We start from the raw sequence: 15,622 nt of genomic DNA on the forward strand, positions 1-15,622 counted from the left end.
CACTATTACACTACTATTACACTATTACACTACCATTACACTATTACACTTATTACACCTATTACACTATTACACTACTATTACACTATTACACTAAATACACTTATTACACTATTACAACATTTGACTCAATACACTATTTCAATATTACACTATTACACTTATTACACTATTACACTAGTAACTACTATTATACTATTACACTACTATTACACTATTACACTACTATTACAAAATTAGACTTATTACACTATTTCAGTTACTAGTAACTCTATTATTGTGATGCCATGTCCTAGTGCCTGATGGGTCAAATGTAATCTACTTCAATATTTATATAGTTGAGTCATCACAAATCTTGCAGCACACAATGGATACACTGAGTTGTCTTTACCGGGATTTGAACACACAACCTTGTGGTCCAACGGCGAGAGCTCTACCAACTGAGCTATGCAGACACAGTCAGTTGACTCATTCTAAACAGTAACATCATTCAGTATAAACTTTAGTGTGTGTGTGTGTGTGTGTGCGTGCGCGCGCGCAATTTTCATTGGCTCATAAAAACTTCATTTTTTCACTTAACAAAAATGTGCTACGATTATTTGTCCGTATATGTCCAAAGTTCACGTGTAGACGTTTTCGTGCATTTTGAGCAAAGATTCTGGGAGACGTTACATTTTAACTGTTTTTCATATAATTCAAAATGGCGGGTGATCTAAAGGTCAGAGGTCAAAAGTCAGAACACGAAAGTTGTTCGGCATGAGGAGACACATATGTGTATCAAAGTGTCATTGCCAACGGTCAAACGGTTCATGAGATATGCACGTTCAAAGTTTGCAAGTTTGCAAGTTTTGCATCAATTGAGTGTTATAGCGCCACCATTTGGCCAATCATGATGGGATTCGCATAGTAAAGTGACATAAGCATGTGTGTGTATTAGAGGCAGAAGAATAATTTTCACAAAACAGCAATTTTCATTGGCTCATAAAAACTTCATTTTTTCACTTAACAAAAATGTGCTACGATTATTTGTCCGTATAGGTCCAAAGTTCACGTGTAGAAGTTTTCGTGCATTTTGAGCAAAGATTCTGGGAGGAGTTACATTTGAACTGTTTTTCAAATAATTCAAAATGGCGGGTGATCTAAAGGTCAGAGGTCAAAAGTCAGAACTCGGAAGTCGTTCGGCATGAGGAGACACATATGTGTATCAAAGTGTCATTGCCAACGGTCAAACGGTTCATGAGATATGCACGTTCAAAGTTTGCAAGTTTTGCAAGTTTTGCATCAATTGAGTGCTATAGCGCCACCATTTGGCCAATCATGATGGGCTTCACATAGTCACCGTTTGGCATGGTCCTCTATCATGTTGACAAGTTTTGCGCAAACCGACTGCACGGTTCAGTCAGAACAGCTATTTTTGGCAGAAGGAGAATAAAATAAAGTACTGATCATATAATTCAAAATGGCGGGTGATCTAAAGGTCAGAGGTCAAAAGTCAGAACACGAAAGTTGTTCAGCACGAGGAGACGCATATGGGTATCAAAGTGTCATTGCCAACGGTCAAACGGTTCATGAGCTATGCACGTTCAAAGTTAGCATTTTAAATTGAGCGCTATAGCGCCACCATTTGGCCAATCGTCTTGGGCTTCGCATATTCACCGTTTGGCATGGCCCTCTACCAGATTACAGCGTTTCGCGAAAACCGACTGCACCATTCAGTCAGAACAGCTATTTTTGGCGGAAGGAGAAGAAGGAGAAGAAGAAGAAGAAGAAGAAAAATAAACACAAAAACAAATAGTGACCAAAGTCACTGCGTGACTTCTTGGTCCCTAATTAAAATCTCTGGTGATTTGTGAAATATTAACGTTCACATTTACATACTTGTGGTAGTTTTTGTCGGTCATATTCACATACTTGTGGTAGTTTTTGTCGGTCATATTCACATACTTGTGGTAGTTTTTCAGAGCAATTATTTCTGAACGGCCAAGACAGCCCTGAACGCCACACAGCCCTCCTATGAGACACTGTGTTTCTGAACACCACACAGCCCTCCTATGAGACACTGTGTTTCTGAACACCACACAGCCCTCCTATGAGACACTGTGTTTCTGAACACCACACACAGCCCTCCTATGAGACACTGTGTTTCTGAACACCACACAGCCCTCCTATGAGACACTGTGTTTCTGAACGCCACACAGCCCTCCTATGAGACACTGTGTTTCTGAACACCACACACAGCCCTCCTATGAGACACTGTGTTTCTGAACACCACACAGCCCTCCTATGAGACACTGTGTTTCTGAACACCACACAGCCTACTTGTTCATATTGTGAACAAGTAGCCTAAGCAGAGTACAGTACTGTATGCATGCATACCCATACCTGGCAGGTGAAAACAAGCACCCAGATTAGCATTTCAATGCCTGATCTGCATGTGATGTAAATAGGTTTTCAATGTAATGAGTCCCGGGATGCAGGGGTGGTCTTTTAGATGAGTCCCAGGGACATTTGATGAGTCCCACTTCAGCGACGTTTAAGAGTCATATTTTGCCATTTTTACAAATTGCAGCATTTAACTCCCATTTCATCTTATATGGTTATAAATGTGGTTATATTCATGTAGAAAACGAAGAAGATAATAAATCTTTGTTGTTTTCATGACACATTACACAATACATACAAAATAAAAATGAATGCTACAAAACTAACCTGGAGATTAAGTAGAAGCAGTCATGGAGGAGGTAGGCTGTGCACAGCAGCACACATCATCATCATTAGCAGATGATGATGTTAGATTTAGAAAATGATTTAGAAAATAGGGTTGCTAATATTTTATGTTGCCCTGCAGTTGGCTTTGGCACTTCTTTTTTGGGGGGGTGGGGGGGGCATGTTAATGTGTGGTGGCACCGGTCCACAACGCACAACATACAACAGTGTCGGCGTTTGTTACTGTACATGTGTGTTTCCCATTCAATCGGGTCTACTCTGTTTGTCATGCTCAAAAATGTTCGCCTGTCTTTCTGTCGGAGGCAGCGCCGTGTAGATGAGAGAGTTGCGACAACCACGTTCACTGTTTATTCACGGAGCTTCATGAGTCACTGAACGGTATGTTGTCGTCACTCTCTCTCTCTAAACGGCTCTGGTCGCTCCGCTCAGCGCTCGTCTCTGAGCAAGATGGCGGCGCCCGTCAGACTGTGTTGTTGTTAGAAACTAGTGGTTCTACAACGAGTCCTACGTGGATTTTATCGTTTATAACGTAGGATGAGGTCGCATGCGGCCATGCAAAATGATCGTGTCCGTAGATTATTTGTTTTACCGCATTTTTTTTCGGCGATTTTTTTCTCTCACATGGATTATTATTACTGTACGCTGAGTACAGTAGTGCATCCCTGGACGCAGAGGTTGTTGGTGAAGTGCGGCCCAAAACTATAAAGTGCGTTTTGGGACGCAAAACGCACCCTATTTACATCACTGATATATATATATATATATATATATATATATATATATATATTTCAGGTCCAATTCCTCATGGGGGCCGAGATCCCTGGTCCAATTCCTCATGGGGGCCCTAGCCCCCCGGCCCCCACAGACTCTACGTCACTGCCACACAGGCCTCCTATGAGACACTGTCAGACACAGACTGAGTAGGAAAAAAACGTTCAATACAAAGTTTGCTAAGAGGTCCTTCATATTCAATTAATCAATACTCTATCCTTCTCACTTGTATATAGGCATAGTGGTGATCCGGGTCCACCGATAAATTAGTGATAGTTAGGAAGAACCACAGGTCTGTAACTCTGAGAGTGTACCAATTGGACCCTTACAGGTCTGTAACTCTGAGAGTGTACCAAATGGACCGGTCTGTAACTCTGAGAGTGTACCAAATGGACCGGTCTGTAACTCTGAGAGTGTACCAATTGGACCCTTACAGGTCTGTAACTCTGAGAGTGTACCAAATGGACCCTTACAGGTCTGTAACTCTGAGAGTGAACCAAATGGACCCTTACAGGTCTGTAACTCTGAGAGTGTACCAATTGGACCCTTACAGGTCTGTAACTCTGAGAGTGTACCAAATGGACCGGTCTGTAACTCTGAGTGTACACAATCTACAAATGGAACCAAATGTAAGGGTTTACAGGTCTGTAACCCGTCTCTGAGAGTGTAACAAATGGAACCAAATGTAAGGGTTTACAGGTCTGTAACTCGCCTCTGAGAGTGTAACAAATGGAACCAAATGTAAGGGTTTACAGGTCTGTAACTCGTCTCTGAGAGTGTAACAAATGGAACCAAATGTAAGGGTTTACAGGTCTGTAACTCGTCTCTGAGAGTGTAACAAATGGAACCAAATGGTCCTGTAAGGGTCCATTTGGTTCCATTTGTTACACTCTCAGGTCGAGTTATTGTTGACATTACCGTCTATGACGCCATGCGCGTGCGTGAGCGAGCCTCACAACTAGAGGTGCGTTCGACGTGCATGCGGCTGTGTGAGTGTAATGCGTGCGTGCGTGCGTGCGTTGTCACGCTGTCTGACTGTGTGTGTGTTAACTTTACTTAGCAGAATTCGTCTCTGAGCAAGATGGCGGCGCCCGTCAGACTGTGTTGTTGTTAGAAACTAGTGGTTCTACAACGAGTCCTACGTGGATTTTATCGTTTATAACGTAGGATGAGGTCGCATGCGGCCATGCAAAATGATCGTGTCCGTAGATTATTTGTTTTACCGCATTTTTTTTCGGCGATTTTTTTCTCTCACATGGATTATTATTACTGTACGCTGAGTACAGTAGTGCATCCCTGGACGCAGAGGTTGTTGGTGAAGTGCGGCCCAAAACTATAAAGTGCGTTTTGGGACGCAAAACGCACCCTATTTACATCACTGATATATATATATATATATATATATATATATATATATTTCAGGTCCAATTCCTCATGGGGGCCGAGATCCCTGGTCCAATTCCTCATGGGGGCCCTAGCCCCCCGGCCCCCACAGACTCTACGTCACTGCCACACAGGCCTCCTATGAGACACTGTCAGACACAGACTGAGTAGGAAAAAAACGTTCAATACAAAGTTTGCTAAGAGGTCCTTCATATTCAATTAATCAATACTCTATCCTTCTCACTTGTATATAGGCATAGTGGTGATCCGGGTCCACCGATAAATTAGTGATAGTTAGGAAGAACCACAGGTCTGTAACTCTGAGAGTGTACCAATTGGACCCTTACAGGTCTGTAACTCTGAGAGTGTACCAAATGGACCGGTCTGTAACTCTGAGAGTGTACCAAATGGACCGGTCTGTAACTCTGAGAGTGTACCAATTGGACCCTTACAGGTCTGTAACTCTGAGAGTGTACCAAATGGACCCTTACAGGTCTGTAACTCTGAGAGTGAACCAAATGGACCCTTACAGGTCTGTAACTCTGAGAGTGTACCAATTGGACCCTTACAGGTCTGTAACTCTGAGAGTGTACCAAATGGACCGGTCTGTAACTCTGAGTGTACACAATCTACAAATGGAACCAAATGTAAGGGTTTACAGGTCTGTAACCCGTCTCTGAGAGTGTAACAAATGGAACCAAATGTAAGGGTTTACAGGTCTGTAACTCGCCTCTGAGAGTGTAACAAATGGAACCAAATGTAAGGGTTTACAGGTCTGTAACTCGTCTCTGAGAGTGTAACAAATGGAACCAAATGTAAGGGTTTACAGGTCTGTAACTCGTCTCTGAGAGTGTAACAAATGGAACCAAATGGTCCTGTAAGGGTCCATTTGGTTCCATTTGTTACACTCTCAGGTCGAGTTATTGTTGACATTACCGTCTATGACGCCATGCGCGTGCGTGAGCGAGCCTCACAACTAGAGGTGCGTTCGACGTGCATGCGGCTGTGTGAGTGTAATGCGTGCGTGCGTGCGTGCGTTGTCACGCTGTCTGACTGTGTGTGTGTTAACTTTACTTAGCAGAATTAGCTTTAGCTTTATATCTTTCTCATTCACGCACGCACGCACGCGCACAACACAAAGCACCACGCACGCATGCATGCACGCACCAATAATGTATTCATAATCATGTTGTTAAACAGCACAAAACAATGAATGGCATCAATGAACAGAGTGATAAATACATGTTGTTACTCACCGTGTGTGAGAGAGACTCAGAGGATTACTGACGCCGTCTCCATGACAACCACACCGGGGGTTGCCAGGTTGAGGCTCTGTCTGTGGCAGAAACAAGCTACCAGCTCTATGAAAACACTGAGCAGGCAGACTTATTTAGGCCTCACTCACACTGTTGCAACATGCAACCTCATCCTTCTTCTCCTCTATCTCATCTGCATTCGACCAACACTGCCCGCTCTCATCCAGGCCAGCTCGCTCATGTCCACCGGCTCCCTGGCTATCTGAAACTCTCAGATCTGAACGAACACCTCTAAGGGCAGCCGAAAGGAAATGGCGCAAGACAAAGCTACCTGATGACCTATCCCACTTTCACTCACTCCTCTCTGCCTTCTCCCTCTCACTAACCACTGCTAAAACCTCTTTCTACCACACCAAAATCCAATCCTGTACTTCTAACCCAAGGAAGCTCTTCTCCACTTTCTCCTCCCTCCTTAAGCCCCCTCCCCCCACCCAACCTTCATCCCTCACTGCTGATGTTTTTGTCAACTACTTCGAGAAGAAGGTTGACGATATCAGCAGATCCTTCCCCCCCTCCCCCATAAAGTGGCATCTGACTCAACCAACACTAACCCCAACACACCACGCATGTCCTCCTTCTCTCCTCTTTCCCCAGACGAGGTCCTACAACTAGTGACTTCCACTAGACCTACCACCTGTCCTCTCGACCCTGTCCCGTCTCCAATCTTCCAGACCATCGCACCTGATCTGCTCCCCTTCATCACCTCCATCATCAACACCTCAGTAACCTCAGGCTGCGTCCCATCTGCCCTCAAGTCAGCCAGAGTAACACCACTCCTCAAGAAACCAACCCTTGACCCCTCAGATGTCAAGAACTACAGACCGGTATCACTCCTTTCATTTCTATCAAAAAGCATTGAACGTGTTGTCTCCAACCAGCTCTCTCTCCATCTCTCACATAACAACCTGCTAGATCCCAACCAGTCCGGATTCAAAAAAGCCCACTCCACAGAAACTGCCCTGCTGGCAGTCACAGAAGCACTACATGCTGCCCAGGCTGCTTCCCACTCTGCAGTCCTGATTCTCCTAGACCTATCAGCAGCATTTGACACAGTGAACCACCAGCTGCTCCTAGACACCCTAGCGGATCTAGGCATCGGCGGGACGGCACTAAAGTGGTTCTCCTCTTACCTCACCGACCGGACCTACCAGGTCTCCTGGAAAGGTCTGTTATCATCCCCCCGAACCCTCCAAACTGGGGTCCCACAGGGATCTGTACTTGGTCCCCTCCTTTTCTCACTGTACACTAAATCCCTTGGCACTATCATCTCTGCCCACAATATATCCTATCACTGTTATGCCGATGACACACAACTGTTTCTATCCTTCCCCCCCTCTGCCACCCAGGTGGAAGAGCGCATCACTGCTTGCCTGGCTGACATCTCACAGTGGATGTCCTCCAACCACCTCAAGCTGAACCCAGACAAGACTGAGCTTCTCTTCTTCCCAGCTAAGTCCTGCCCGATGCGGGAGCTAACTATTTCCGTAGACAACGCCCTGGTAACGTCTGTCCCAACAGCCAGGAACCTTGGTGTTGTCCTGGACAGTCAGCTCTCGTTCAAAACTCACATCACAGCTGTCACTCGATCCTGTAGGTTCACACTCTATAACATACGACGAATTAGACCGTTCCTCACCCAGGAATCATCCCAGCTCCTAATCCAGACAACAGTCCTGTCAAAACTTGACTATTGTAACTCTCTCCTTACTGGCCTACCGGCATGTGCACTGAAGCCTCTCCAACTGATCCAAAATGCCGCAGCTCGCTTGGTCTTCAACCAGCCAAAATTCTCACATGTCTCCCCCCTGCTCCGCTCCCTGCACTGGCTCCCGGTCGCTGCCCGCACAGAATACAAAACTCTGATGTTGGCATTTAAAGCAACCAAAGGTATGGCTCCCCCATATCTTGCCAGCATGATTGAACCCTACAAACCCTCCCGCGCACTCAGATCAGCCAACGCAGGGAAGCTGGAAGTACCCTCACTAAAAACGCCGGGACAACGCTCCACACGTCCCAAACTCTTCTCCCTTCTGGCCCCAAAACTGTGGAATGCACTTCCCGTTGCAATCAGAACTGCAGCATCACTCCCGATCTTCCGCCGTAGTCTGAAAACCCACCTTTTCAGACTCCATCATGGCCCATAGCACTTACCCTACCCCCTTAGACAGCACTTCTTAGACTTATATAGCATTTGAAACAGACTTATAGCATGTCATGTAGACAGCACAATAAGTGCATTGTATGTAGTCATAGCACTTCATAGTATATATGTACAGCATAGTATAGCATATATGTGTAGTTTATATGTATAGTGTCATTATATAGATATGTTCTAGTTATAGTTTATATGTATAGTGTCATTATATAGATATGTTCTAGTCACGGTCTTAGCTTACGCATGTTTCGCGATAAATGCATTTTTTTTTTTTTTTTACATATGTGATGTATTCCCATGCTTTTTGTTCTTGCCTATTGTAAGTCGCTCTGGATTAAGAGCGTCTGCTAAATGCCCAAATAAATGCATACAACATTTGTCTTGTGTCTTGTCCGTGGCTAATGGCCGCCCCCCAATGCGTTTCCAATGGAAGTCACATGGTTTGACAAAACATTTTTGTTTGATGCGGAGGAGGGGTGCACAACACAGCCATCAAACAAAAATGTTTTGTCAAACCAGGGTGCTAAACCTGGGTGCTAAACGTTACATCACTGTGAATACAATCAATCAATCAATCAATCAATCAATCAATCAATCACAAAAAAAAGAAACAAGCCCAGAATCGCCTATAATCAGCCGACGTGGCAACACCGAGGCAAAAATACCAGGATGCATTGTGGGACATTTATTGACAGTGTCAACCTATTCTAAGGTGTCAACAAATAGACAACCTCATGTGTGAATAAAACATAATAAAACAACATTTGTGATAATAAAGTAACACATATAAATACATCTATTCAAAAATGCATTGGTTTATTTATTAGCCCTGGTCCAGTGGGGTCACGTGACCATGCAGCACAGTCACGTGACGTTCCCACGTGGCATCATTGTTGTCGTTGTCTTCCGGGTTCGTTCGGAGGTGTTGTTTCTGTGAGGAGGAGACGAGATTAGTATTTATTATTATTATTAGTATCTTATCAATGACTTCATATCGATCCATGATCGATACATCGTTATAAACCGGATATTTATTTATTGTTTGTTTATCGTGTTGTTGTTGTTGTTGCCATGGCAGCAGCGGTGGACAGCTTCTCTCTGCTCTACAGGTCTGATAACTCTTTATCTGATTTATTTATACTTTGGTGGTCCTCAGCCAGTGGTCCGGGGACCCCCACTGGTCCTCAGTGGTCCGCGGACCCCCACTGGTCCCCATGAGGTCTAACTGTTCACTCTCTGTTCATTTTAAAACAGTGGTGGTCCTCAGCCAGTGGTCCGGGGACCCCCAGTGGTCCAGGGACCCCCACAGGTCCCCAGTGGTCCGGGGACCCCCAGTGGTCCCCAGTGGTCCAGGTCCGGGGACCACTGGTGATCCGGGGACCCCCATGCAGTGGCTGTGGTTAGGCTACTATACTGTCTGTTAGAATTCGACAACAAATGTTTTCTTTTTCTTTGATTTGATATTCAAATAAGATTTGCTGATTTTTTTATTTTTCAGAAATAGCAGATCTAGAAGCTCATAGCGTGTAGATTGTGACACTATATATTAATTATATACATTTTTTAACTGATTTAGCTGGAGGAACCCTCTGAGTGGTACCTCCCCATGAAGGACCCCTCGGGGTCCCCGGACCCCACTTTGAGAACCACTGGTGTGTAGAATACAATGAATTGCCCGTTGTTGAAATTGAAGTAAAACTGACTGGTCTTACATTTGGTTTGACTCGGTTACACAGATGAATATTATATGCGTGAACATAGCGCCGATCTACAAGCTCACAACACCTCTTCACTGCGAGGTGTTGTTGTGAGCTTGTAGATCTGCTAGTATTCTCTCACAATGTTCTTTTTTCGTGTAGCATTTTGTCAATTTGTGGCCAAATTTGACGTGAAAGCAGGGAATCATAGCTTCAAATTGACATAAAAGTTGAGAAAACAGGCTTGAAAGGTTCACTTCTGTGGTCTCTAACATTAGTTACATGTTTAAGCATTTATTATTTTATTTCATATTTACATATTTACATATTATGTGAAGAGTCTGCCTGTGCTATTAACTCATTTTGGATTAAAACAATATATAATTTCTCCTCTGGTGAAAAGCTGGAGGTTGCGCGATGGCAAAATCTGGTTTACACTGCCAGAGTAAACACCGCTCACACATTCGAAACAGAGACAGAACGCATGTTTTTTCTCTGTTCTGAGGGGCGAGGGGGAAATTTGTCCATTATGATCTTTATTATTACACACGCATCAACGTGTAGACCAACAGCAGACAGGCTAATGTTAGGGAATTACCTTTCGATGTTACAGGAAGGTGTGTTGTTTTGTTTTGACTGGTCGTTCATAAATAAGGAAGGTGTGTTGTTTTGTTTTGACTGGTCGTTCATCAATAAGGAAGGTGTGTTGTTTTGTTTTGACTGGTCGTTCATAAGGAAGGTGTGTTGTTTTGTTTTGACTGGTCGTTCATCAATAAGGAAGTTGTGTTGTTTTGTTTTGACTGGTCGGTCATCAATAATGATGTTACAGGAAGGTGTGTTGTTTTGTTTTGACTGGTCGTTGATCAATAAGGAAGGTGTGTTGTTTTATTTTGACTGGTCGTTCATCAATAAGGAAGGTGTGTTGTTTTGTTTTGACTGGTCGTTCATCAATAAGGAAGGTGTGTTGTTTTGTTTTGACTGGTCGTTCATCAATAAGGAAGGTGTGTTGTTTTGTTTTGACTGGTCGTTCATCAATAAGGAAGGTGTGTTGTTTTGTTTTGACTGGTCGTTCATAAGGAAGGTGTGTTGTTTTGTTTTGACTGGTCGTTCATCAATAAGGAAGGTGTGTTGTTTTGTTTTGACTGGTCGTTCATCAATAAGGAAGGTGTGTTGTTTTGTTTTGACTGGTCGTTCATCAATAAGGAAGGTGTGTTGTTTTTTTTTGACTGGTCGTTCATCAATAAGGAAGGTGTGTTGTTTTGACTGGTCGTTCATCAATAAGGAAGGTGTGTTGTGTTGTTTTGACTGGTCGTTCATAAGGAAGGTGTGTTGTTTTGTTTTGACTGGTCGTTCATCAATAAGCCACACTCGTATGCACAGTAAGTTGTCACTTTGGAAATGTACCAACGAAAAAAGAAACGCGCCATGTCTTTCCAGAGAGGTGTCCCGTTGCGTCAGCGGCTGGTTGGAGCCCCTGGTGGTGGTGGGCGCGCTGTACGTGTGCGGCAGGGCGCTCGTGCTGCTGCGGGGCACGTGCACCGTGCTGCGCGTGCACGTGCTGCCGCGCGTGTGTGCGAGGGGACCTCCGCTGAGCCAGAGGTACGGCGCCTGGGCCGTCCTGAACGGTGAGGCCATTGTGTGTGTGTGTGTGTGTGTGTGTGTGTGTGTGTGTGTGTGTGTGTGTGTGTGTGTGTGTGCGTGTGTGCGTGTGTGCGTGCGTGCGTGCCCCAGATAGTTTGCTTGACTTCCCACACCCACACTCGCTGATTCTGAACAATAAGGCCATCACACGGTTTAAAGCACTCTGGATATAAAATATTACACTTATCATTAGGGATGCACCAAAAGGGAAATTCTTGGCCGAAACCGAATCCCGAATATAGGAAACAGTCGGCCGAATACCGAATATCTTTTTTCCTACCATTGCTGTCATGGCCGCACCTTAAAGCTACCTGATTTATGGCAAAATAAATGGTTACGGCAAAACTTAACTTAAATAATAATCACTATTATGGGTCCATAAAACATTTATTCAGCTCTTTTGAATGCATTAATTGCATACACTATTCGGTGATATATTTTCAGCCTTTTCGGTGCCGAAACCGAATAGACCGGAAATGCATTTATTTTTGGCCATTTTCTGCCGAATATTTTCTGCGGCCGAATATTCAGTGCATCACTAGTTCATCACCTCCTGTGTCGCTAAGCTGCCGTCACCTGGCTTTCCACCTCGGAGGAAAGCCTGGTCTCTGTTTCTAAATCGCCCTGTCATCCTAGTGATGGGAGATTAATCACCCTGTGATCCCCCCAGTGATGGGAGATTAATCGCCCTGTGATCCCCCCAGTGATGGGAGATTAATCGCCCTGTGATCCCCCCAGTGATGGGAGATTAATCGCCCTGTGATCCCCCCAGTGATGGGAGATTAATCGCCCTGTGATCCCCCCAGTGATGGGAGATTAATCGCCCTGTGATCCCCCCAGTGATGGGAGATTAATCGCCCTGTGATCTCCCCAGTGATGGGAGATTAATCGCCCTGTCATCCTAGTGATGGGAGATTAATCGCCCTGTCATCCCTAGTGATGGGAGATTAATCGCCCTGTCATCCTAGTGATGGGAGATTAATCGCCCTGTCATCCTAGTGATGGGAGATTAATCGCCCTGTCATCCTAGTGATGGGAGACAAACACATCGGTATCGGCCGATTCTAGCCGCTTTTTGATTAATTAATCGGCATCGGTCTGAGTGTCTTTACAGATAAACAAGCCCAAAGTAACAGCTGGAACAGATCTACAAGCTCACAATGTTAAATATAAGGTATTAGAGTTAAACCTGACTTGCCTACAGTAAGTGCAGATACCCTGTTACATGTATTTTTTCAGAATGGTCAAAACTATTATAATGTTTTTAATACAAATGAGATCATATCGACATAGGTAATATCAGGTATTTCGTGTGAATCATAGCGATGATTTGATTGGCTGAGCAAAGTACATATAGAGGATAAAAAGTGAAGACGCCAATTTGTAATTGTCCCGGAATGAGATGACGCATGATGATAAGAGCGCCCCTCACTTCACACGGGTGTGATTATTATTATCATCATCAGGTACGTCGTCAGAGGTGTGCCGCGCGTACGCAGAGGAACTGGCCAAACGGGGCGTCAACATCCTGCTCATCAGCCGATCAGGAGAGGAGGAGGAGTTGGAGGGGGAGGGGTCTGAGGCGAGTAGCCCCGCCCTCAGCCTGAGGCGTCACGGCGTGGAGGTGGAGGTGGTCCGGGTGGACTTCCCTCTCCTGGGACTGGCGGCGTCCAAACCCGTCCTCCTGGCGCTGAGGGACAAGGACATCGGTCTGCTGGTCAACTGCCTGGACCCGGAGCTGGACTCACACGAGGTGAGGGTCCAGGGACCCCCAAATGAACGCCTTTTGTGCTAAGGAAATGTATAAGTGTCTTTAGGTCATATTTATTGATATACCATATTATTTAAAAAAAAAATTGGGGGGGGGGGGCTTTCCGTCCTCATTTCTGACTTAACCAATTATCTCGTTTGGAATATAAACGCTTCTAGAGAGAGATGAGAATTTGAAAGTATAAAGGAAGATTATGCCTCCCGGTTTTGAGGGGGTACTGGAAGGCGGGGCTTTTCAGAGTAAAAGCTGCCCAATCTGCTGGGCACTACTAGCGCCATTATTTTTTGGAAACCTCTGGCGCATTCTAAGTGTTAAAATAAGATCAGTTTGCAAAAGGTTGAAGTGGCCATTTTGACACAGGTGCGTTCCTGCTCTCAATGGGTTGAGTAAAGCACGCGAGTACCAACGCTAGACAGTGACCTTTGACCTTTGGCCCTCTCAGGACGTGGTGGACCAATCGGAGGAGGCGTTGTGGCGAGCACTGGGCACCAACATGGCCGCCCCGGCAGCCATGTTGGCGCCCAGTGCTTGTTATCTATCTATCTATCTATCTATCTATCTATCTATCTATCTACAGTATCTCTCTCCCTCTGTCTCTCTCTCTCTCTCTCTCTCAGGACCTTGTGGACCAATCGGAGGAGTCGTTGTGGCGAGCGCTGGGTGCCAACATGGCCGCCGCCAGCCTGCTGGCGCGTTGGGTGCTGCCGGGCATGGTGGAGCGCGGCCGAGGAGCCCTGGTCAACATCTCCTCTGGAGCTCACTACTGCCTCCCTGTGGCCGGGAGGGTGATGCTGGCTGCTACCTGTGTGAGTGCACACACACAGAAGCGCGCACACACACACACACACACGCACTAGGGCTGTCACGATTACCAAATTTAAGCTGACGATTAATTGTCTTACAGATAATTGCGATTAACAATTTAAATTGTATTTTTGGCATTTGGACAACATATGAATACAGAATTTTATTTCAGAGCCTTTAAAGGACCACTTCACCACTTTTCAACATCTCTTCATATAATTGGTCCTCACTAATGTTCATGATAAAACACCACCATTTTTTCCTACTCAGTCTGTGTCTCATAGGAGGGCTTTGGGCAGTTCGGACACCCGTCCACCAGTGACATCATCATTAGGCAGATTTTCTTTTAAACAAGATTTGTTTTAAAATATATTTAGATTTTTATTATCGTGAGAACGGTGGCTTCAACTTTTGCATTGCAACTTTTCAGGAAAAGAAAGCCTGCAGTTTCTATTAGCTTGGATTCACCATCGATGATGTCACTGGTGGACGGGTTTCTGCCCACAGCCTTCCTATGAGACACAGACTGAGTAGGAAAAAATGGTGGTATTTTATCATGAACATTAGTTAGGACCAATTATAGGAAGAGAAGTTGAAAAGTGGTGAAGTGGTCCTTTAAGGGCCTCGTAAACACTAATTGCACAGGGCAGATATGACAAATAACTTAAATATACTAAGAAATTACTGACACTATTTAATGAATTTATACAAAAGAAAATGTAAAAATAGCAGAAATAGCTGATCTACAAGCTTACAACGCGAAGTGACACAATGATAGATCGAAGTGTAAGCTTGTAGTTATTTCTGCTTTTATAAAATGTCATTATACTTTAAGTAGCATGTGACATGTCCATTCCAAGCATTCGTTTTGCACGAAAAACACTCACATGACGGCTATGGGCATTTTTAGGCAAAGGAGTGTTTCTTGTGCAAAAATAATAATGGAAATAATAATGGATAATAAATAATGGATTCAGCATCATGAAAACCCCCTAGTTTGACATGTCACATGCTACTTAAAGCATAATGAAATTTGGAATTTTTTGCCTTATATTGGTTGATAATGGTACCCCAACTTTCAGCAGCTGTCACAAAGTTTCCCAAGGGAGTTGGGTTGGAACAATTTTTTCTGTGATAGTAGACACCTTTATGAACACATCTGTGAAGAAAGCTAGTGGTAAGCATTTTTTTTTCCAGATTTGCCATAACTTAAGCAAATTTTCCCTTATTATAGGGCAAGTGCTATGGGCCAAGATGGGTAGCCTGGCACAGCCAGCCTCATAGCGCGGATTCCCTGCACTATGAGGCTGCCTGTGCCAGGCTATAAGATGGAGTCTGAAGAGGTGGGTTTTCAGAC

The 15,622-nt window shown here is 44.6% G+C and overlaps 2 protein-coding genes across 2 annotated transcripts in view; one reads left to right on the forward strand and one right to left on the reverse strand.

Annotated features, from left to right (window-relative positions):
• The window catches only part of LOC306918410 (protein broad-minded-like), a gene marked incomplete at its 3' end in the record, with an annotated part of 32,749 nt that extends 26,551 nt beyond the window's left edge, over nucleotides 1-6,198 (reverse strand). The window contains exon 1 of the mRNA XM_079531313.1: nucleotides 6,138-6,198. The remainder of the gene's footprint in view (nucleotides 1-6,137) is intronic.
• Nucleotides 6,199-11,568: 5,370 nt separating this feature from the next.
• Nucleotides 11,569-15,622, forward strand: part of LOC306918411 (inactive hydroxysteroid dehydrogenase-like protein 1) — a gene marked incomplete at its 5' end in the record, with an annotated part of 11,384 nt that continues 7,330 nt past the window's right edge. Inside the window, 3 exons of the mRNA XM_079531314.1 lie at nucleotides 11,569-11,674; nucleotides 13,157-13,443; nucleotides 14,079-14,267. Coding sequence (XP_079387440.1) covers nucleotides 11,569-11,674; nucleotides 13,157-13,443; nucleotides 14,079-14,267 — 582 coding nt within the window. The remainder of the gene's footprint in view (nucleotides 11,675-13,156; nucleotides 13,444-14,078; nucleotides 14,268-15,622) is intronic.

The sequence above is a fragment of the Electrona antarctica genome, assembly GCF_951216825.1.
Source record: "Electrona antarctica genome assembly, contig: scaffold_509, whole genome shotgun sequence".
Taxonomy (NCBI): Eukaryota; Metazoa; Chordata; class Actinopteri; order Myctophiformes; family Myctophidae; genus Electrona; species Electrona antarctica.